At 38.3% G+C, this 23,575-nt stretch overlaps 1 protein-coding gene across 1 annotated transcript; it reads left to right on the forward strand.

Annotated features, from left to right (window-relative positions):
- The first annotated feature begins 1,228 nt into the window (after positions 1-1,228).
- On the forward strand, positions 1,229-23,240 carry LOC139958701 (low-density lipoprotein receptor-related protein 6-like). Its single transcript, XM_071955974.1, has 13 exons — positions 1,229-2,014; positions 9,273-9,530; positions 11,394-11,547; positions 12,660-12,794; positions 13,812-13,929; positions 15,383-15,554; positions 16,347-16,469; positions 17,576-17,821; positions 18,867-19,029; positions 19,864-19,991; positions 20,276-20,563; positions 21,558-21,735; positions 22,119-23,240. The coding sequence occupies exons 1-13, from the start codon at positions 1,951-1,953 to the stop codon at positions 22,933-22,935; spliced, it is 2,844 nt and encodes a 947-aa protein (XP_071812075.1). The 5' UTR covers positions 1,229-1,950; the 3' UTR covers positions 22,936-23,240.
- The last annotated feature ends 335 nt before the right edge of the window (positions 23,241-23,575 follow it).

Genomic DNA, 23,575 nt, shown 5'->3' on the forward strand with positions numbered 1-23,575 from the left:
ATTTTTAAACAGTACAATAAATTGCGAAACGGAAAACAGTACTAACGTCTTGGCCTATAGACTATGTGGGATAAGGAAATGGCCTCCCTCAGTGAGATCAGCTTCATTTCAAACAACGGCAGGGTACGATATAAACACTATAGTGTGTCGACCATATGTGGGGAACTCATTATCTACTCGAATCTATCTCTTGACCTGTTGTAAGGCTTCTCATGGGGATCCAACATCTGCTTCTCTAAGTGATCCTAATTAATGTACAGTTATAGCCAAGCTATGAGTCAGTGCGGCGGTTTATCAACATCGACTGAATCTTTGTTACGTTCTTTGAGATTCTGTAGTTATAAATATAATGATGTCAATATCTAATAATGTGGAGAAATAGTTTTGCAAGAGTGTGTGCGGTAACAGTGGCATTGATTTACGGCCCGTATACTTTCAACTCGGGGAAAATAAATGAGATGAACACTGGAAATTGTTGATGTGTAATACGACCTGTCTAGCTCGAACATATGCGCTCCTATTCGTACAGTAAGAGTAGGCTAATGTTATATCTCTCCCCACCTCTCTCTCTGAATATTTTTTTTTGGGGGGGGGATATTACATGAGGTTCCCTGTCCCCTCCCTTTCCTCTCCATATCGGGGCCCCGACACGATGTTAAAAAGCAGGTAACAGGGCGGATCCAGGGGGTGCGGGGGGATGATCGTCCTCGCCCTTTTCAGCCCCCCCCCCCCAATTAAAAGTAGTTATATACATGGGCACAACATTTCGCTTAGTCCTAGACCTAATTTATAGCCTAAATAAATATTTCTCATTATGCGTTCAACCATTTCACTGATCTAACATTTTAATTTTGGTTTAAGGGGTCGGGGTGGGGGAGGACCCCCACACCATTCCCCGTCCCGGTACATTGGATGCAACTTCAACGACCAAAGGAAACCCCCTCGCCCCTGCAGGATAATACAACTCGGTTGTGTCTTGTGATCGTGCAGATCTAATGCCTCTAAGAACTAAAAACATGACTTCATAATATACAGGCTACCGTACCTGCAGGTTTTATAGCCGATTCATACAGGGTGGGTGCTTGGAGAAACCCTGACCCTAACAAGGGAACTGGAATACATATTTATATACCCTGGCAAAATACCGTGGAGATATCACGCAATAAAATCATCTTGAATCAACAGAGGAGTGTTTCCTGGTTTACTTCTTTAACCATATATTTCCTCATCGAGAGATTAACTTCGGGTCACTTCGTCTTAAGCTGTAAAGAAAGCCACTATTACTTAGAGGTTATATGAATAGCTACACTAATGTGAGGTCAGAAGCCTCGGAAAACATTTCCTGTAAAATGTATACTCTCTTCTGTGATAGAAGAAAACAAATACACGGACAACCCCTAAGTATTGACAAACTGCTCGAAATGGAGACACCGTGATGTCAGCAGGTACATAATCCAGTCTGAAAGGGGAAAAAAAGCTTTTATAACAAAAAATCTTCTTCCTCTAGCCTACGTCACAGCAGTTCTTTGTCATGCGCCTTTTCACCCCCTTTTTATTCAAGTGAAAAGTCTTGTCTTATAGAAATGCCACTCATTCATCCAAAGGGGTCTTTTTTCCTTGGAGAGAACTTATGGTAACAATAGAGGACAAGCCGATTTAGAAAGTTTCGCTTGAGCTTCCGTTATTATACTACGTGAAAGCAGCAGTGTGGAGTATTTGGTGTCCGAATTCAGGAAATGGGTTGTTGTATAAGCTTGCCAAGTATTTCCTTATAGGCCTTATAGCCTTACAGGCTTCATCAGCGGGTGATACAGACTTGAGGGATTTCCTCAAATTTTTGTTTTTGGATATTAGAGGTTCAGTACGTTATTAGAATTCATGAATTGATGCCGCGAAGTTCAGTCGTATGCGTATAGTTGTAAGGACAATAGCAGTGAATTACTATACAAGATGTTCACCTGGATTTTTGTAACCGCTGCTGTCGTTTTTACTTTACAATGCTATGGAGTTGCAGGTAAGTTATTTCAATATGAAATGGTATCGTAATTTATTTAAAAAATAGATTATTTTGGTGATTTCGTCAATTTTGACTAATGATAACTACTTTTACGTATTGTATTAGCCTATGGATGTGAGCTGCATAGCTTTTGTCTTTGGTGACAGAAGGTTAAATCATAATCTCTTCGTCGCCGGGATTGGAAAATGCCTTTGAAGGGTAAACTATTATATCAAATAATGAGTTCCAAACCGATGAATAATAGAACGACATTTAGACATCGATGAGTGTAGTATTGAAATGTTAACTTCAATGATAGGTTACTGAGGTCGACTAAAACAGCTATTGTTGTCCGAGTACTGTATTTGTATAATTGAATATTATATTCAGTAAGCGAAACACGAGAGTTAATAAGTATTGTCCAGGGAGGGGGGGGGGCGCTAAGATGTGATGTCGTCAAAGGAAGGGCAGGGGTGGCTCAACAGTTGATGCGGCCTTCCTAGCTTCGTGAATCAACTTTCAGCTCAACCCCCCCCCCCACTCTCCCCACCCTCTTTCTCTCAATAATCATACATACATACATACATCATACATACATACATACATACATACATACATACATACATACAATCATACATACATACATACATACATACATACATACATACATACATACATACATACATACATACATACATACATACATACATACATACATACATACATACATACATACATACATACATACATACATACATACATACATACATACATACATACATACATACATACATAATCATACATACAATCATACATACAATCATACATACATACATACATACATACATACATACATACATCATTCCACACAAAACTGGTAAAATCCGTACTAGACCTATATACAAAGATATTTCTACACTTCCAAAGTTAATGCTGTCTTTACCACTCCTCCACCAGGCCCCAAACGCTGGATTTTTTTTTAATGGGTGGTGCGTTTACTGAAGGTGTTAAGCTCTTCATTGATACACCGTCATCATGAATAAGGGATCTGTTATTGTATAAATTAAGAGTGCTTACATGCAATATTTTGCAACCATATCATTTGTTTTGTAACATGTGTAGCAGTAATTAGTTTTATTTAACGTTCTATGCAACACCAAAAAAACATTCTCTACCCATTATAAACTGTGGACTTTTGATAATGGTAGGGGCACACCTGTTGTACTCCCCTTATATATTATAATACAGGAAATACCCTTGGTAAAACATTTTGACACAATTACAATATAATAATGTGTTTTGTTCGCCTTTTATACTGAGAACAACACTTCACGTACCTCAATTACTGTTGAAATAATGGAAGAACCCGACAGGAGGCAAGATGCCCATGGGATTTTAAAATGTGTGTTTATAACCAAGGTATAAAACCTGTAACAATCGTACATTTGAAAATGGTCATTAAGTAAACTCAATTGCTTTCCTAAACTGTTGGACATGCAAGTTTCATTCATTTCATCAAATTTAATAATTTATCAATACCTTCTTGTTCCGATCAACTTTACCTATCTATCCCACCCACATACACACACACACATAATCCACCCACATATGTCACGCTTCTCTCTTGTACTAAATTTACGACATGCAATTGCTCTACATGTTCAATGGTACATTTATTGAAAAGTTGTTCGCCTTGTTTTCGAATCACTACAATGAATTAAATGCCTACATATGGCTGTGAGGTCTGATTCAGCGTCATGCTCCGTGTGGTTTGTGTTGAGTCACCCATATAATGAAAGGCCACAGTAGGCTAGCTTCCATTCACAGAAATCAATTTAAAAAAATGCCTTTCGGGATTGTCATCATTGAAAAAGTAATATATAAATGATTTCTAAACCAACCATAGTCCATTGAATAGTCGAATGAGTTTATGTTTAGAGAGAACTGGGTTTATTCAACTCTATGTTAGAGTATCACTATAAGAAAAAAAAAATGTTTTCAACTTTCGGTTTGTTTGTTCGCTGTTACTGTCTTGTTATTGGTTTTTTAAGAAGATCTTATATGTTCCTTTCTGTTGTTAATATGCCTATTTTCTTCTTGAAATTGTTTGTTTTAATTTTAAAATTGCATAACAATACATTTATACTTATCTTGACTACTATAGTCAAGTTTGATTCGAGGTATAATGAAGAAATATTCGATATGTTTTTGATTTTTTTATTAAATATCCGATTTGCTTTGCGCATGCAAACATACGACATACTACATACGAGAATTTTGTGCAGGCGACAATTTTTTTTTTTTTTTTTTTTTTTTTTTTTGTAGAACAGAATAAGAGAACTCGGAAATTCAATTTGTTTTGTCACTAAAAAGACTAGCAAGGTGCATTTTAGTTTGATCAATAACACTTGTACTGAATTTTTAAATAATCGGTATAGGTTTTGATAAACATATGCTTGGATATCAAATCCACACAGCTGCTTTAAATCATTTCAGCTCTGCCGCTTTTGCAAAAAACTCGATCTTTCAACAAACGCGTCACCGTGGAAGTTATTTGTGAAAGAACAAGGAAAAAGATACTTTGAAGCAGGGGAAGGTCACGTGGACAAAGAACCCGAAAGTAACCAGCACAATGAAAATGTAAAATAGAGGACCAGATTGTTTCCATAACAATGAAACACTCTCTCATGTACATACTAACACTAAAGATACAAGAGATTGGTAAACACACTAAATCCATAGTTCAACACTGGCACACTCTGTAGGAATTGTGAAATTAAGTCGGTGAGGTTTGCGTCGAGTTAAACCCGGGTGTTGGACATCCGCATATAGGCCTATATAGTTGTACAGGTGAATGGGTATAAACCCGTTTTGGATGGTTATGTAGTCATGCTATAGCGGTGGGATTGAAGGGTGGTAAATAATCAAATAATCAATCAATTAATCAAATAATCAATAATAGGATCTCACTTTGGACTGGTATCTTGGGCCATGAACATGCCCCATGGGTAAAATATTTTACCCATGGGGACGAAGAGAATTTGAAATGGGATGTGGAGGGGGCAGTGGGGGAAGCCGTACCCCCCCCCCCCTTGGCTTCGTTTAGGGGATTCGAAAGTTTTTCCCGAAAGCAAAATGCAGTTATAATGTGTATAGTATCAACTGGAGATCGTTTCAGGAAGTTATAAATAAGGCACTCATGGTCCCCTTCCCATTCACTAATTACCCCCATGTACCTTTGTCATGACATAATTTTAATTTTAATTAACAAATACGTCTTCTTTGACGTACCTTAAGTACCTTAAGTATCAAATTTCAAAACATCAAAAAGTTTTTATTTTATTTTATACTCTCTTCCGCCACCTCACACCCCCTCCCACCCCATCTACTCACCACCCCGCCACTTTTGCATGTGTCAGCCACTTCTACATTGATCTCTATAACCAAGTAAACGATAGCGTTGTTTTCCCCAACGTCAAGATCAACTGAACATACACTTCAAAAAAATTACGAAAACTTTTATAAATGTCACCGGCAATCTTTATAGACATAAGTCATTTACTGATTTACTCCGAAATAATTCACACAGACAGCCAGAGTTAAATCATTTGTTTCAAAAACAATTCCGACATAAATTTCATTGTATGCCATATTATGTATGTACTAAATGACATTGTGACCAAAAGGTTTATCACAATTGTGACATTTTCCCGTGCTCCTTGTTTTTCTAGTAGTTTCAAACGGAAAGACTCCGTTATCCTATTTAGCCCTGTTGATTACTCACAGGTTGAACTTCCACAGAGAGCGTTTATTCATTTTCTCGCGATTGTGTATTAGCTTGTGAAAAACATTCAGAAATCTCTGTGAAAATCCACTTCTATGGGGTCGTAGGTCACGTCTGTGACAAACCCACAGGGCTTGTTTACCTTCTGCGGCGCTCTGAAAACGCTAAGAAATAAATTTTCAGAATTTTTTTAGAGATTGATTATTGTTATGGGAAAAATGTCACTCTATTAGGGCAAGCAGTTATTGCCAAGGCACGCGCTTAGCGCGACGTCTGCTATAGAACAAGCATTGTCTTAGGGTCGACTCCGATAACCTCACACGTTCAATCGTGCCAAACATAACCAAACAAACTGTGTTCACCGTGAAATTTCAGTCATAATAACACAAAAAAACAGCAAACAATGGTCACAAATAAAATAAATGATGCCTTATTTGGAAGTTTTGAAGCAATTACACACACATTTGATTTCGAATCACGATCGTGCGCATATGTACACCATGGGAATTGTTGTATAGGATGCAGTCATTTGACAATGTTCAAGTTTAATGCCAGACTGTGACGTCACCCAATGAACATATACCCTTCTGCTCCGTTGCAAAAATTACTGTTACAAAGTTTCTACTCTACAGTGTGCATACTAAGGTAACTATGGTAGAGACTCATTGCCTATATGAGAAGAGTTTGCCTAAAAGAACGTTTCTGGTTAATGATATACTGATGGGTGGGGAGAGAGTGAGACAGGGGTGGGGAGGCGGGATGTTGTTGGGGCCGTGGGGTGGAATTGAAGGAGGGGCGTGTAGGGCATGGTGATGGGTTTAGAGGGAGGCTTAGGGTGAGCCATCTTTAGAATGTATAATGGTTAGGCCATACATGTGACCTTTCACGGGACCAAAGGAGATAACGTATAAATACCAACTTAAAAATTCGTTATGGCATCACGCATTATGCTATAAGCTGGTAATATGCATTGACTTCATCAGACACAATGTCTCCAAAAGTTCACATCAAAAGTATAGGTATGGCTGACAAAGCGCGTAAGAAAACATAATAACATCACATTTTGTCCCATTCGGCCTGCCCTACATTACAACATTTCTGGTTACTACGGAGACGGGGATTAATGAAACAAAGATAATCACATCGCGCATGTGCGAGCTGAAATAACTGGCTCTGCAGTTCAATGTTAATATGGCATAGCAGTTTAGCAACTTGTCCTCTTTCATTTAAAATCTGTGAAGAGAAACAGATTTTTAAATGCAGCAAAAGAACATTTCTTTGTCAACTCAAGAGGCGTCAATTATGAACACTTTTGAAATGTTTGAGAGCAATATTCAAATAAGATTACCAGAAAATTGAAATCAATTTGACAATAAATTTGTCAAGAGACCCCCTAATGTATCGCCTGTTAACCGACTTCGTCGTGGGAGAGGTGATATATAGGCTCTAGACATACACCAAGTCTTATACGTTTATGCAGAGGTTTTTGCCAATGGCAAGGTTGGGAGGATGGAGCATGTACACAGAACACTATATACACCCAAGTTTCGATACACTGAAGTGTCGATTCACCCAAGTTCCGATACACCGAAGTGTCGATACACCCAAGTTCCGATACACCAATACAGATAACGAGCATCATACTATTACCTACACGTTTCATTTTGCTGTAAAACAAACACGTTTACATTTACATTAGGTCTACATATGAACTATACACCTTATACATTTAGAAGATCATGTGGACATAGCATTTTGACAATCATCATACATATTTAGTTAACCTGTCGGCTTTCCATTCGCTATATATGATTAATAGCAAGAAGAATGTGCAGGTGGAGAAACTGTACGCCGGTAAACTTCGGAGAACAATTTCGTTTTCGGGTCCCATCTGTAAATTTCACGAACTTTTGCTGAACTTTCGTTACTACACTATAAAACCCAGTATAAAGCAATGCAGTTTGTGAGCAACTAATGAAAGATCGAAGAAATAATTACTTATACGCTTTATTTCTTTATTTTTAAAGAAGAAGAAACAGAAAGGGTGAAAATCTAGGACATTGTCCTAATCAAGTGCCATCTTATTTTGAGTAAAATTGGTAAAATTATCTACCACGATCAACGAGCTGTTTCAACCTAACACGGTTCCTTCAATCGTAAGAGTTTATATATGTATGTATGTATATGTATTTGAGATCCTCCTGCAAGCAGGAACTCGCGATATATATATATCGGACATCCGTCCGATTCAGTGATTTGGAAATGAAAATATCACAACTTTGACCACACTCTACTGAGACATGCTTAGTGATTTCCTTGACTGTTATGGGAACTTCTTTCGCACATAACTTGCTATACACGATATATATACCTTTCTATATATATATATATATATATATATATATATATATATATATATATATATATATATACATATATATATATATATGTATATATATATATATAGAAAGGTTTGAATAATATGCCATATTCGCGTAAATACTTAATTATTATTTGTTATATATGTTTCTTAGCAACCGTTTCAACATTTCTTCAAAATCTCTTGTCGATCTATTTGATTAAGTTGACATCTGGCCTACCCATTGAGAATACCCCGGGGGTTCTGGTATAGGGTTCGTTAGGACTGTCCTGTTCCCTTCACCGCGGAAAACAAGTTTCAGTAACTTCCAATCACTTGCGCTTCACCGCCTTGACTGTCGGAACGATTACGTTTACATATAAACGTGGAAATGTTTAGTGTATATCAATCAGTCAAAGTGTGGAATACCGATTAACAATTGGTTTACTTATACCGGTGTACGGTGGTCGATAACCGTATCGTGATTAGTAACCGATACTGAAACAATTCTCAATTATTCAGAACGCAACTTTGTTGACAAACAATTTGTTTGCTATTTCTAGAATTTAGATGGTAGTTATTGGTTCCTTTCGTATTATCATAGAACATACACCGGATATGCTAGAAAGGTGACGGACTGGTCACCTATGGCCAAACCTGTACGCCATTTTAATGCCACTAGTGTCAGAACGGTTTTCTACAGTCAAATATATATTAAACCTCATCAATGCCCTGGGAGTAGTTTAGTATATGCTTAATAGAACCATTTAACTAAACTTTGGCGACTGTATTTGTTGAGGCCTTGGGTTAATGCAGATAACCTAATCGCTAACATACCACAAAGATTTTAATAACAAAATATTTTGTCATTTACTTTGTTGGTATTTATTATTCCACCGGCCAGTTTTGTATGTAAGTACAAACCCCCTATTGTTTTCTTATAGAGGTCAAAGGTCATTTGAGGTTAACACGGTACAAAATCTGACGACACGATAAGGGGGAGTGCATGGTTTTGCTGCCTACCCATGTGCAATTTTATCAGCCCGTTGCAACACTTGTTATATTTCTAAATGTGGAATGTGGTCTATGTTATTTATGAATTACTGATATATATATTTTTTAAATAATTCTAGATGGTAACCTCGTCGAAGCGAGACAGCATGAACTATGTTCTTACCAACTAGATGACAGCTCCAACAATGGTTTCCTTGAAAACACTCCACCTGACTGCTTTCTTCGTAACTTGACGTTCGCGGCGGCTGTTACGGTCGACGTTCGCGATAAATTTCTCTTTTTCTCGGATGTCGGAGATAGAGTTACGTACAAGATAGATTTACAAATCACTCCCCCGAAAAGGGAACAAATTTTGTACGGTTGGGGAAGCATTGAAGGTATGTCGAAACTTTTTTTCATTTTAATCATTATATTTTATTTTTTATTTTTATTTTTTATTTAGCACTCATTTAACCCTCCTCAATGTTTATGAATAATTTGGAGAGCCTAACCTTAAGGAACTGAGCCCCTTTTGGACACATTTCATAATTTCCAGTACTGTAAGAGTGGATATATTGCTGTACTGTCGCTTTTACCCTAAATATTATGATCTTGTGACTATTATGGTGATGTGCTTTATATAGGCTCAGCATGTGATAGTCCAAGAAAATGCCAGACTAACCACTACAGCTGTGTTCTTGTTTATCTTTCGTTTTCAATTTTATATCTCCTTCTATAATATTAACAACGTTTCTGGAATGTTCCTTTAAAGGTTTGCTGTATATATACCGAATTTAAAGGTAGTCTGTATAGGCCCCAAATTATAGCACGCTATAATTGCTAGACAGTCGTTTTCAAAAAGTACCGGTACTTTCCTGAAGGTCTTTACTCTCCAAATTGTTCTCGGACATTTTTAAGGAACACACAAAGGTGACTGAATGTCTCAGTGAGGAAAATTTCTTCGAAGGTGGTAGTAAAAACAGTTTAAGAATTTTGACCAAAGGTGACCATATTCGAATATCTAGCATATTTGGTGCCAATACAGCATTCCTTTCAGATCATGACAGATTGAACCTAAGTCGTTGTCCACCAAAGCTCGTGATATTTTGAATTAACTCATATTGTAGTGGCTTTATTCTTTAATACCAAACTTGGCACCAAAATGTATCCAAGTGTCGTTACAACAAAAATTTCCATAACGTTATCGGAAAGCACTATTAATTTTGTGTTACATTCTCCTATATAATTCAGAAATTCTCATATATAATTGTTTTTATTTTTCCCGGTTATATTTTTTATTTGCATCAATGGACAAATCCTTTAAAACCCTCGTATAAAAGCTTTGTTGCTCAGTGACCCCAATCTTCACCCCTACCATCTTAGGCGTAACTCCAATGGCGCATGTTTTGGCCTCGGGGGAAGATCTGGTTGATGCTTAAGGGTGTTAAGTTGCACAATGGTGTTATATTTTGCAAGTTTTGAAGATATTTCATGTTAAACTATTTTTCCGACTTTTTTCCGACTCTTTTAGCGATCCTCTTTATTTTTTTATTTTGCTATTGGCGACGACAACAATTGACCCCACTCCCACTTTGAATATAGTAGGGCTTTAAAGTATATACATTCCACTGTGGTTAAAGCACGTGTCGTCTGTACGTCATTTTAACGATAACTTGGGGAAGACCAAACAAAGAAATCAGATTTTAGTACATAACACCACGTTCCATGTCTCCGTTTAATTCTGTATCACACTATATATATATATGGCGATCGTAGTCTACCCTTTTGATTGGTGCATATCTCTGTGATTTATCATCGATCATTTAAGAGCTATAGCTAAAAGTGACCAGTAAAGGGGATTCAAACCCAACAAAAGTCACTACCGATCTTTGTGATAGGGATAATTATTATCATGAACAACTTCCCAAAAACAGCTGAAAAACAATGATATTCCCTTTGGAAAAATATCACAGATTTAATGTTCCTTTACACACTATAGGCTAAACGACTTGATCAAGTCTAAATATGTCATCGTCTGCGCCACGTGTGGTTCATGTTCTTATTACGTTTAAACTTTCTATTATATTCTATTAAAATATTTATAAACCGTAATGGGAGATGGGTTTTGTAAAACAGCTGTGTTTTATCACCCTCCTCCTCCCCCTCCGCTCCATTCAGTCCCCCCCCCCCTCCATTCAGTCTCCCCCCCCCGTTACATTTTTTGATAATGATATAATCATGATTCCTTTGTTCCTTTTCAGGAATCGCTGTTGATTGGATGGCACGTAACATTTTCTGGACGGATACGATACTTCAGCATGTAGCCGTATCACGGTATGACGGTTCGCATCGGCATATCATCATATCGGAAGATATCGTGAAACCGAGAGGAATCGCGGTGTATCCTGCTAAGGGGTATATTATTTATATTTCTACTTTTCATTATGTACAATTTGCACATACGATTAAAGAAAAACGGGGAAATAAAATTGACAAACTCGTGAAATCCTCTTCAATACAAGATTATTCATCAATGCATGCAGTTATATAGGCATAACCAACATATAACCTATACTGTACCAGTTACGACGTGGGATAATTTTAACGGTTCAATATTTCACCATCGGCTTTTATTTGATTCGTTTCTGAATTAAATCAATTGCAGGGAGTCATCGGTATACAATTGCTTCGATAAGCAGCTCGTTATAATGAATCATGAAGGAATTTGCAATGCTTTGAGTACTTCAAATCAGTATTTCATATATATATATATATATATATATATATATATATATATATATATATATATATATATATATATATATAGCTATGAGTATTTCATATATATAGCTATTAGTATTTCATATATATAGCTGTGAGTATTTCATATATATAACTTTGAGTATTTCATATATATAGCTATGAGTATTTCATGTATATAGCTATGAGTATTTCATATATATAGCTATGAGTATTTCATATATATATATAGCTATGAGTATTTCATTTATATAGCTATGAGTATTTCATATATATAGCTATGAGTATTTCATATATATAGCTATGAGTATTTCATAGTATAGCTGCACATGCAGCTTAAAAAGAGATTTCTGTTTTTCATAGCCATCTTGTCCGCTTCCCCGCGATGTACTCAAATAATGCCCCTAAATAAACGAAAGGGTTTCCTTTCCATTCCAAAAGACACAGACATCATCTAAATAGTTAGGCCTATCACATGAACAGTTAATGTATCAAGCCCTTTCTTCACGAAGAACTGTTCAACGAATCACGAGGCAGACGAACACTTCCGGTCGGGGAGGAGGAGAGGGGTGGGGTCACTACCCCAATATTTTTCGGGCGTGCTACCAACACAGGAGACCATTTGAACACCTCTGAACATTAATCTGACTCCTACCCACACCCCTCCACCCCAACCCCCTGTATCTCATACCTTCGTCGGAGTCCCTGCAGGGTGTGTGTTACAGTTAATGTCGTCTTCAAGACCGACCAATCACGTTTCTTTACAGATATCTGTTCTGGAGTGACATTTCCAGTTCATCACGTATCGAACGAATAGACATGACTGGCCAGAACCGTGTTATTCTGATCAACTATTCTTTAGCGAAACCTAACGGTCTAACCGTGGATCAAAACTTTGAGAGGTAAAAATATCAAAACTTTATTACCCTTTGTTTAAATATATTTTTTTTTTTTTTTTTTTTGCTCTGTAGAGATATCAAAGCTGTACGTTCAAAATGTTCATCTTACCTCTGACCTCATTAAGTGTAAACAAATTTCCAGTCGTTTTGATCCTCGTAATCAGTTACCATCGTAGAAGATGTTCCTTTATGGTTAAATTAAATTGTAAATTAATTGTTCGATTTGGGTCAATATCTTGTAACAAGTAGCTGACAATGGAAACATAGTTTGTATAGTCCGCTAAAAACAAAACAAACACAAATAAGGAGAAAATAAAACAAGGATGAAACAGAAGAGGCTGAATAAAATTATGCATTGCTATGAAATAAGTGAATTTAATGGAAGATGTCTATAAAGGGATGTGGTATATCCGTCCTCATTATAATGGTTCTTCGTACAACAGTCTGATGAAACACTAGCCGTAAGGTGTCTCTAACGCTGGCGTGGGCAACCTACGGCCCGCGGGTCACATGCGGCCCGCCAGTGATTTTTTTTGCGGCCCGTGAGATGTCTCAAAAAAAAGAAAAATAATCAATCTATTTTACATCATCATAAAGAAACGAGCTAGCTGCTTAGAATTTATCGACACTAATGATGCTGTCAGGTAGGCCTTTATCCCCATTAATTATCAACTGTACTGTATTGACATAATGTTTTTGTGAATACAGATTAAGTACACACACCTATTGTGGAATCAAAGGTTTGAATTCAACAGCAGGTCGTTGGTTAGGTGCGGCCTAGTCAATTTTTCACTCCTTATATCTGGCCCATTCATTCAAAAAGGTTGCCCACCCCTGTGAGTCCAACGGCTACGTAAACCAAAGCGGATCAGGAGAGAAGTCTGTCTTTTCTATATACCCCCCGCACCCCCCGCCTCCCTCTCTCTCCGTTCTCTCTTTCTCGCCCTCCCAGTAAGTTTTCCAAAAGAGATATTGTCAACATTTTACTACCTTCCTTATTTTATTCTTTTGCATAAACAGATTATACTTTGTTGATGGAGACAACGACAATGTTGAATTCGTTGATTTCAATGGTCTCGGTAGAACTTTAGTACACCACGAGAACCGAGGTGATTTCTTTGGAGTAGCCGTCCGCGGAGTAAGTATAACATCTTTCTTTTGATGAAAACTCCGAAAGGCTCGACAATATACGATGATGATATTGTGAAAATAAATGATGATGATAATGTGAAAATAAACGATAGTGATGTAAAAATAAACGATGATGATCATGTGATAATATCATAAATATACGATGATTGACATTGATGATGTAAAAGTGATAAACGAGTACGGTTTCTCTTCCTGACGGTATTGGGTCCTGTCTTTCGATGTCTTCATTATTCCCATTAAGGCTGAGAAGCGCGGGTCGTTGAAAAGCTGTGTCAAAGTTTCTTGAAATACACACCATACCCAGTATATGTTAGGTATATGAGGTACTACTTTAGCCCACAAAAATGAGTTATGGCATAACTGTCAGAGGTTTGTAAATAAAATGAAAGTTTCATCGAAAAAGTGTTTATATACTGGAGTAAAAACGTTTAAAGACTATATATAAGTAATTGAATACTGTATATATGTATGTATATAGCTATATATATATATATATATAACACGCATTGGACTAATATGTAGTTATATATATATAGCCATATATATATATATATATATATATATATATATATATAGTTATATATATATATAGCCATATATATATATATATATATATATATATATATATATATATATATATATATAGATATATATATATATATATATATCTATATATATATATATATATATATCTATATATATATATATATATATATATCTATATATATATATATATATATATATATATATATAATGCGTGTTATCATACGGGACTATATGACGACCATTCATATCTGTGTCAATGTTACACTGCTTGATGCAGAACGATCCAAACCTCCTTCACAAAGCAAAAATAACTTTAATCCTCTCGATCCGTGAAATACAACCTTGAGGAAACTTGAAAAAAAAAGAGAAAGGACAACATTGGACCAAGTCTTCTTACGAATTGTAGTTTAGGTCACAGAATTGAAAAAAAAGCTTTTCATTTGATGTTAACAATCGTTCTGTTGTAAACTAGACCATCAGTCAATCGTTCTATGAAAAGGACAAACATTGACATAAAACCAACTGCTCCCACGTCTTTCATTCATTCATTCATTCATCCATTCTTCATTCATTCATTCCTTTATTCAACCGAACCTATGAATAAATTTATTTCTTTACCGAATACTGGGACCATAAAGCCCTTAAGGTTTTTCCCTTTAATATTCAATATGAAGTGGATTCCTTGACTTTGTTCCATAGATAATTCAATTAGACCCGAAGCGAATATTAATCATCATTTGGTTTAGCTATGTATTGCTACTTTCCATACATCAATGCAAGCCATTATTTGGCGTTCTATCTTTAACAAAACTTGCCTATGGGGGTCTCCTTTTTTCCCCCATTTAATCCGATGGTCGTTAAATCTTCATTTTCTTCAAATCTTTTTCTAACAGACATTTTTATTCACTTCGAGTTTTACAAGTGGGGTTCAAGTCGGTGTTCTTAGCAGCGTATCTGACCCTCAGGATGAAGAGTCAGCCAACTTCATGTACCGTGTCTTGACTCACTCCGGCTATGGCTTTGGCTTAACAGTCAATGACGTGTCAGAACAACCAGGCACTGTAGGTCAGTATACAACTTGGTATACCCCTGCATTAATATCCATTAAATTTGGGTTTAAACATACATTTTTTTGACCATAAAAAAGTAACTCAAGTGGAGCCATTTTAAGCATACAATTTGGACGCATACATTCCTTGTACGCGTTTTTCTTATGCACTGCTATTCCGGTGGTAACGTCAAGATTTACCAACACGTATATTGTCTTGATAATTAAATCTTCCCGCCAAACAAATTAACTTCAGATGTAATGCTTTTGCATGTTTTATACGTTTAGCCTTTTACTGTTAACCCTGGCCTGTTTACCAAGTTCATTATCAACATGAGTAGACTAACCAATACCCAGGGATGTAGTACTCTAGTCCAGACGTGAGGACATTCTCTGAGAACTTGGATTTAGATTGGACTTGGACTCGGACTCGAATTGTCTTGAACTCGGACTTGTCTCGTATTCGGACTGTCCTGGATTCAGACTCGTACTGGGGAGAAAATTAGCTCAGGACTCGGACTTGGACTCGGGGTGGACTCGACTCGGACTTGTCTCCGAATCAGCCTGCTTTAGACTCAGACTTGTCTCGAACTCGGAATGGATGGACTCGGACTTGGGACTCAGTCTCGGATCATCTGGACTCGACCTACACAGGCAATAGCAGAGACAGCTATTTACTCTCTTTTTTTGGATACAGATTTAGTATGACACACCTAGTATAAACAATAACATGTTTCAGAGGTTTTCAGGGTTTTTTTCAGGTTGAAAGAATTTATAAGTTAAATCACAAATATTTCATATACTTTCAGGGGCATGTGGACTATTTAACGGGGGATGTGAACAACTGTGTCTACCAATAGACACCTCAACTTATCGATGTGCATGTGGGACAGGGTTCTCTTTGAACACGGACCAGAGGACCTGTGGATCGGGTAAGCGATAAGAACTCAGTTCATTCGTGTCTTTAAATCAGGGTTGTCCAACCTTTTGCAGAGGAGGGCCACATGGAATGATTATGATGAAGGAGGGGGCCGCATGAACCCTACGCTCAATTTTCGATATCTTGCCCGAAGCCCAAGGCAACAAAATGTGAGCACTGCGCGCGGAGCGCACTGATTTATTTTCCTTCCTGATAAGTTCAGCCGCCCCCCCCCTCCTCCGCTGAGAGAGTGTCACACAAACTGACCTGTATGCAGTTTTTTGGACCCACAAGGTTCGAATGATTGATTATATAGCTTCAAATTGTTATCAATAAATCTGCTCACTAAAATTTCGCACCGTAGAGCATCTCTGGCGGGCAGGACGCAACCCTGCCGTGGGCCGGACCGTGGCCCGCGGGCCGTAGGTTGGACAACCCTGCTTTAAAATAGTTCCGCTGCTAGCAAGCTGTAGTGTAGATTAGCATCAGGGATTAGCGGGGATCGATCAAGTTACGTGGAGGGAGATGGGGGGGGGGTGGGGGATGTTACGGCTCGGTATGTATGGTGCAACATACCACGGAAGGATGACGCTGCGTGTGGCGACCGTCATTTCGATAAAAGCGTCCACATTTTCTGCATCCTACTCTTGTCTGCTATAGGAAGAATCTGTGTAGGAAAGAGTAGCGCAATATTATATCATGTTATATGTTTTATAACATACAACGTAAGAAGTATAATATATTATTTCATGTAGTTGACTGCGCATGGTACTCTGGACTACGCATGGTACTAGGGACTGCGCCTGGTACTCGGAATAAATAGTCGATAAACACACTGTCATAGCTTCTAAATTGCAAATCAAAACTTAGATACAACTTTTAAGCTGCGCATCCTGCCGTCATGTTAAACTGTTAATAGTATAAGCGTATACCTCCATGCAGTGAAAATATCTTGTGCCATCCGACCATGCCCCTCCCCCCTCCCACCCCACACCGTCTCTCACACACTGGCCTTTAACATACTATTTGATTTACTTGTGCAATATTTAAAACACATTAGCCTATTGTTATTCAATTTTCAATTAACAACCATTTTCTCTATATATTTCCCTTTGACAGTTCTCCTTGTTGATCCGTTCATCCTCGTTGGTGACTCTTCACTCAATAGAGTGATACAGATTGACGCCCACGAGTCGTATTCGTCTTATTCAGCCCTCCCCCTACAGGACACCATGAACCCCACCGGCCTCGCCTATGACCCCAGGGAGGATAAGATCTACTGGACCGATGGGGCCTTAGATCAGGTCTCGAGGTCTAACTTAGACGGGACTGAGCAGGAGGTCATTGCTTTTAATAATATCGAGGGTCAGTATTGTGTGTGTGTCCACTGCGTTCCCTCCTCCTCCTCCCCCCCCCCCTCCACCCACCCACCTCACCTTGCCTCGTGCAGACCAATATCTCATTTCCCTTGTTAATGCATTAAAAATGCAGACAAATTAAGGCTTCATTTTGCATTGAGATGTAACTTTTGGTATTCTTACCAAAACGATGTAATATTCACTCATAATTGAAGCTCCCCCCCCCCTGCCCAAATATAACTATACGATGCCCAATGACATTACAACCATTTAATAATTATTAAATGTCCGACATATTTCATGTATTGTTTTTTTGTTTTGTTTTTTTGTTTTTAAACGTTTCACATTTTGTGCCTAATGTCGTCATGCCCGGTGCAATTTTTAGTCACTAAAATTTTAAGGCAGTTTTGCTTTATGGGGGGGTGGGGAAGGGGTGAAGGTGTATCATACCACCTCATTATTTTGTGGCAATAATGACGCTCAATATACCACTTTGAATGGGAATTATTCGGCGTCATACATACAAACAACGTTTTGATGTAACCAGGGCACTAACAACTCACCGTTGCTAGGGCCTATCGAGAAAGCCTGTCATACTCAGTCCGTGTCACCATGACAACATATGGAACATAATTTTCTATGACAGCTTTAACGTGGAACAAGCCAGAGAAATTGAGTTGTAAGATTGTACACGTTTAATCAACCCTTAGCTTACCTGTCTCCCCTCAAATCATGCACTTTCCCACCTACCTATAACCTGCCAAAACTTGGTAGCTTTATAGAAGTGCACCCCACTCCATCTCCATCCCCACCCCTGCCGACCATTGACCCAGTTCCGGTTCATTACCCACTCTCTCTCTCTCTTCCATTCATACGTAAAATCAGAGAGGAGACAGTTAAGTATCATCGTTCGTAAATACACCAGTGTTACGGTTGCGGATTTCCCATATATAACCATGTAGTTCTGACGATGGTATGTGCTGAAGCTAGCAGAATATTCACCGTTGATTCAAACTGGACTCATTGTTTAAATTGTTTCTCATCTTTCCCAGAACCTTCGGGAATAGCAATCGATCCTGTTCGACGTAAAATATTCTGGACGGACGAACAAAAAAATTATATCGAGAGAGCCAACTTAGATGGCAGCAGACGGGAAGGCTACGTCACAACTGGTTTAGATAAACCACGAGGAGTCGCTGTCAACACTATCAATGGGTGAGGAAATCGTTCAGGAAGAAAAAAGGAAAACAAAAAACTCATTTTGATTTAATAATAATAATAATCAGCAGTTTATTTTTACGACGCTTAAGCGACCACATATGTGGGAGAAACCCGCAAGGACTTATGGATTACAACTTACATGTCGGGTGGCTTCCAATTCAACATTTTAACTCAAATTTGGAATCTTTCAATTTAGAAAGTCATTTCAGAAATGTAATGTTTTTACTACTTCTGGTAGTAAGCAAACACTTTCTTAATTAAAAGCAAATATTCACGGTCGATTGGTTGACATTGGCGTGTATACAAGAGTTCAGAGGAATGACCAGAGGCAACAGCAAGGATACTATATAAAGGGAGGGTTTGGACACGGGGGTCGTTCCAAGCCGAATCCATGTAGGGGGCTCTGGTGGATATCACCAGTCTGGTGGATATCCTCAGATAAATACTAAAATGTTTTTAAAGACGTGATATGCATTCTGAAGTATGTTTACACTATACATTAAGTCTTTAGTTAGCTCTTAACGCAACGTTGTGCTAATTAATACTCTTGATCTTTTAAAAGGGGGTGTACACCCTATAACAATGGTCTAACTCTTCTTCCTCGTATGAGCGTCAAATATTACCCCGACTGCGCCAGTTTCACCAGAAATTTTGGTTTAAAGGTATCTAACTGCTATTGAAAAGGGCGATTACGTCGAGACTTATAGTTGTGAAGATGCGCAGATAACCAATTGCTTTAAATCATAGTCCTTCAGATCAAATTTCATCTTTTAATATATTTTTGGTTTATAATATTTCATCTACTTCTCCTATTTTATTGTTTCCCAGTGATCTCTTCTGGACGGACTGGGGTTCTGAGCCTAAAATAGAAAGAATATCTGACGAAAGACAAAATAGAATTACTTTAGTTAATGACAGACTTTATAGACCCAACGGTTTAGCGATTGACCCACAAGGTAAGAAAAGGATGAATACTTGGTGATGCTTTCACGTCTCTTTACTCACCCTAAACCTGACTCACCTGACATTAGCCACATTAGCCCCCCCCCTCACCTCTCGTAACCTATTCCTTGAAGGAAAAAAAAGTTATCGATGTCAGTAATCTTTTCAAAACTTGTTTTTAAATGTATAATACTTTTCCGGATTTTGCAATCCAATCCAAGTCTTCGTCTGTGTTGCCGAAATGATGTATTTGGCTTTTTGTTTTTTTTTATTTTGCTTTTGATTTGCGTGTCTACAGCTAATCTACTCTATTGGTGTGATGCTAACGGCGAGAGTAGTCGCATCGAAGTCGTTTCATTAGACGGCTTCAATCGACGGATTTTGACGAATCTTTCCTCTACATCTCATCCGTTCGGTTTGGCGATTAATGGCGATCTTCTCTTTTACACCGACTGGAACATGAACGCCCTGTTAGCGATCGAGAGGTTCGAACGGTCGCCTCGCGCCCTCCATTTCGGACCAAAGATATTTATGCGCATGCACGGTATTGCGTCATCGTACTTTATTGAACCAGATAGTGGCGGAGGTAAGTGAGTTTTACTCTCTTGAAAATTAATTCAAGTCCACGAGAAAGAGACTGAAAAAGATTATCATGGTTGACCTATCATCCCCAACCCTCCCACTCCTGCACACACATATACACGCGTTCACACGCACAGACACACAGAGCTGCTGTACTATAAATCAGCTAAAAATGGTTTCCGTTTTGTCCAAATGTAGGATTGGGACAGGATTTTTACGTATAGGGTCTATTGACTTTTTTTTTTAGGGAGATCTGTTTAATTCTTAATTTGGGTGTACACATATCAAACAGAATACTCCTTTCATCACATTTAGTGATTACTTGTAGCAGCGGAACAAAAAGTAACAGGGTATAGCCGAGCAAGAAATCAAATATAAGGGTCATGAGATTACCAGAAGTGGTATTGTGAACACGTTTCTGGACAAATAACAGGATATTCGAGTAAATACGATATTTCACAGGGAGCAAGTGTAACTCTGTCAAAAAGGTAGAGACATCATTGCTTATACTACGAAAATGAGTCACTCTGCCAGTACTAGGGTTTGTAATTATGTAATGAGGTCATTATCATCAGCCGTAGTACAGAAAGTTATACAAATCAATTCTGTCGAAAACGACAGAAAATCCCCCAAAAGGTTTCCACAAGATCATGAAGAAGAAAATACTTAACCTTTGAAATATAACGTATTATCCTGAAACCCAGTGGAAATAGTAGTGTTTACCTGTTGATTGAAAGAGTGGTTAGGGTCAATAAGAACACCAACTCCCCCCTTCCCCCTCACACTCCCCCTTCTGTATATATGCTTTTAGAACAAGATTTGTAACTGATTTCAGCCACAAGCTGGACATGAATCGCAATGGTTAGATAACAAACGCGGCGTAAATATTACAGCCTGCTAATGATGATGTACTAACTAATACGTGCATCAACTATATAACAGCTTTACAGTAGTAGTTTTTGCATTATGTTTTTTTCATGTTTTGTTTTTCTCTCTAGCTGGCGTCACCATAGTACCATCTGCCGCTGGTTCTAGTGGCTCAGAGGATGACTCGTCATCACTTGAGGTTCCTATCATCATCATTGCTGGAGGAGCTGCTTTTCTCCTCGTCTTCATCTGTTTTGTGATTGCTATCATCTTTGTCAAGCAAAAAGCAAAGACAAAAACTCGTTCAAGGTGGGATATAGCTTCATGCCGTTTTTTTTTTATCTTTTCTTATTTGTGGAGGAAGTGGGGTCAGGGATTGATTCGCGATTTACGGTGCGTTTTACATTAATTATTTTCTCCTCTCTCTCACCTTACCTCACCCAACACCACCTCCACTCCTTCATCAGGAATTAATTGACACCCTATGAAACAAGAAAGATTGCTGTTTTTCTATCAGGGAGCTGTTTCATCTACTAAAACCGCTCTTTCTGGCATCCATAAAGCACACAAAAAGGACCATTTTTAATCCCTTACAAGAGTCATAAACTTCACCAAATCGGTTATTGTGTTCCTATCGAGTTTTCATCGTTTGTAATGAACTCTTATTTTATCTCTTATTTGTACTCATAAAGGTCACAAAGACTATCACGTCAACCGAACATTCCGATTCCGCCAACTCCAATTCAAAATAGCGCCCCTCTTCCTGGCGCCGTTGCCCTTCCTTCGAAAACTGTGGATATACTGCAAGATACTCCAGACCCTTTTACAGGCGAACACGTCTACATGGACCTAGATCAACTGACTGCGTTTCACCAGAAAGGTGCACCCCCTCCCTATAGCCCACGTAGACCCAACAAGGATCCTGCATTCTTCGATAATCCCTCCATGCGACGAAGAAGTAGCGCAGATCAAGACGATCCACCGGTGGATCATAGCTATTATCAGGATGGGATTAACGCAGGCTCACCTAATCCCAGGCCTGAGTCATTTCATGATACGTATTACATAGACCCAAACACTGACAGCGATAAGGCAGTTTATGAAGATTCCATGCCTCAGCTACGACCAGATCTCCATGAGTATCCACCTACAGATTATATGGACCTTACGGGCCAAGCAACGAACGACGTTCCAAGAAACATACAGGAAGACCAACGTCGCAAAGCCAAGTATTCGATCCCCAGTGAATATATCAAACTGAAGTCTGGTCCACATGGGTCGGTTGGAAACGACGGTGACGTGGGTGAGGTGGGGGCTAGAGGACCCTACATGGATTTGAACGTGCAAACATCGAATGCTCTCCATCCATCGGAGGATCAATATATGGACCCACTATCCTCACGAGAAAGCCGGAGGTTGCGACTAGAGAACGAAAGAAGCCAAATCGAGGCTAATTTAAGAAGAAGTGGTTATAATTCGTCAAGATCTCATAATAGGTATGAGAATTAAACTAAAGAAGAAAAACAAAACCGACTCACGTGGTGACAGTTTGATACATGAACACGGAGACCATTTATTTGAGTGTTTTAGTAAACTTGAGAATGTATAGTAAACCTAAGACTAAGTGAAAAGTAACTCGTTTTTGGATGAGGAGGATGATACTTGTTCCTTTTTATTTTAGGGGCTAAGGATTCCAACGAATAAAAAATGGATGAAATCTGATTAAAGTTTGTAACGATATTTACACATTACCACAGTGACCATTGAATATCTCACTATTCAAAAAAAGGCTTGAATTTTGGTACTTTTGCATTTGGGCGAGCTTTCTTAGGAGCTAGTATGGGGGAGGGGCGGGGGGGGGGGTGTGAAAGGGTAAGAGTGTTAGAAAAATGTGAAAGAAGACAACACAAATTCTAGGAATTGATCAACTTTAAGATCTTCGAAACACTCAAATATGGGTGAAAAGTCTGTCTAGAATGGTAAGATTAAATGTGATCGGAACCTATCACTGATTTTGAGATCCATATTGTGGGCATTGATGGTGGAAAGGGGAAAGGAGGGTAGAACATGAAATGAGGGTTGAAAGACCGCGAAATTACTCGGCGAAGAAAAGGATATTGTACCTTACGCGTCCTAAGTTATAATAGTT

This window comes from Apostichopus japonicus, chromosome 18 (assembly GCF_037975245.1).
Source record: "Apostichopus japonicus isolate 1M-3 chromosome 18, ASM3797524v1, whole genome shotgun sequence".
Lineage (NCBI taxonomy): Eukaryota > Metazoa > Echinodermata > Holothuroidea > Aspidochirotida > Stichopodidae > Apostichopus > Apostichopus japonicus.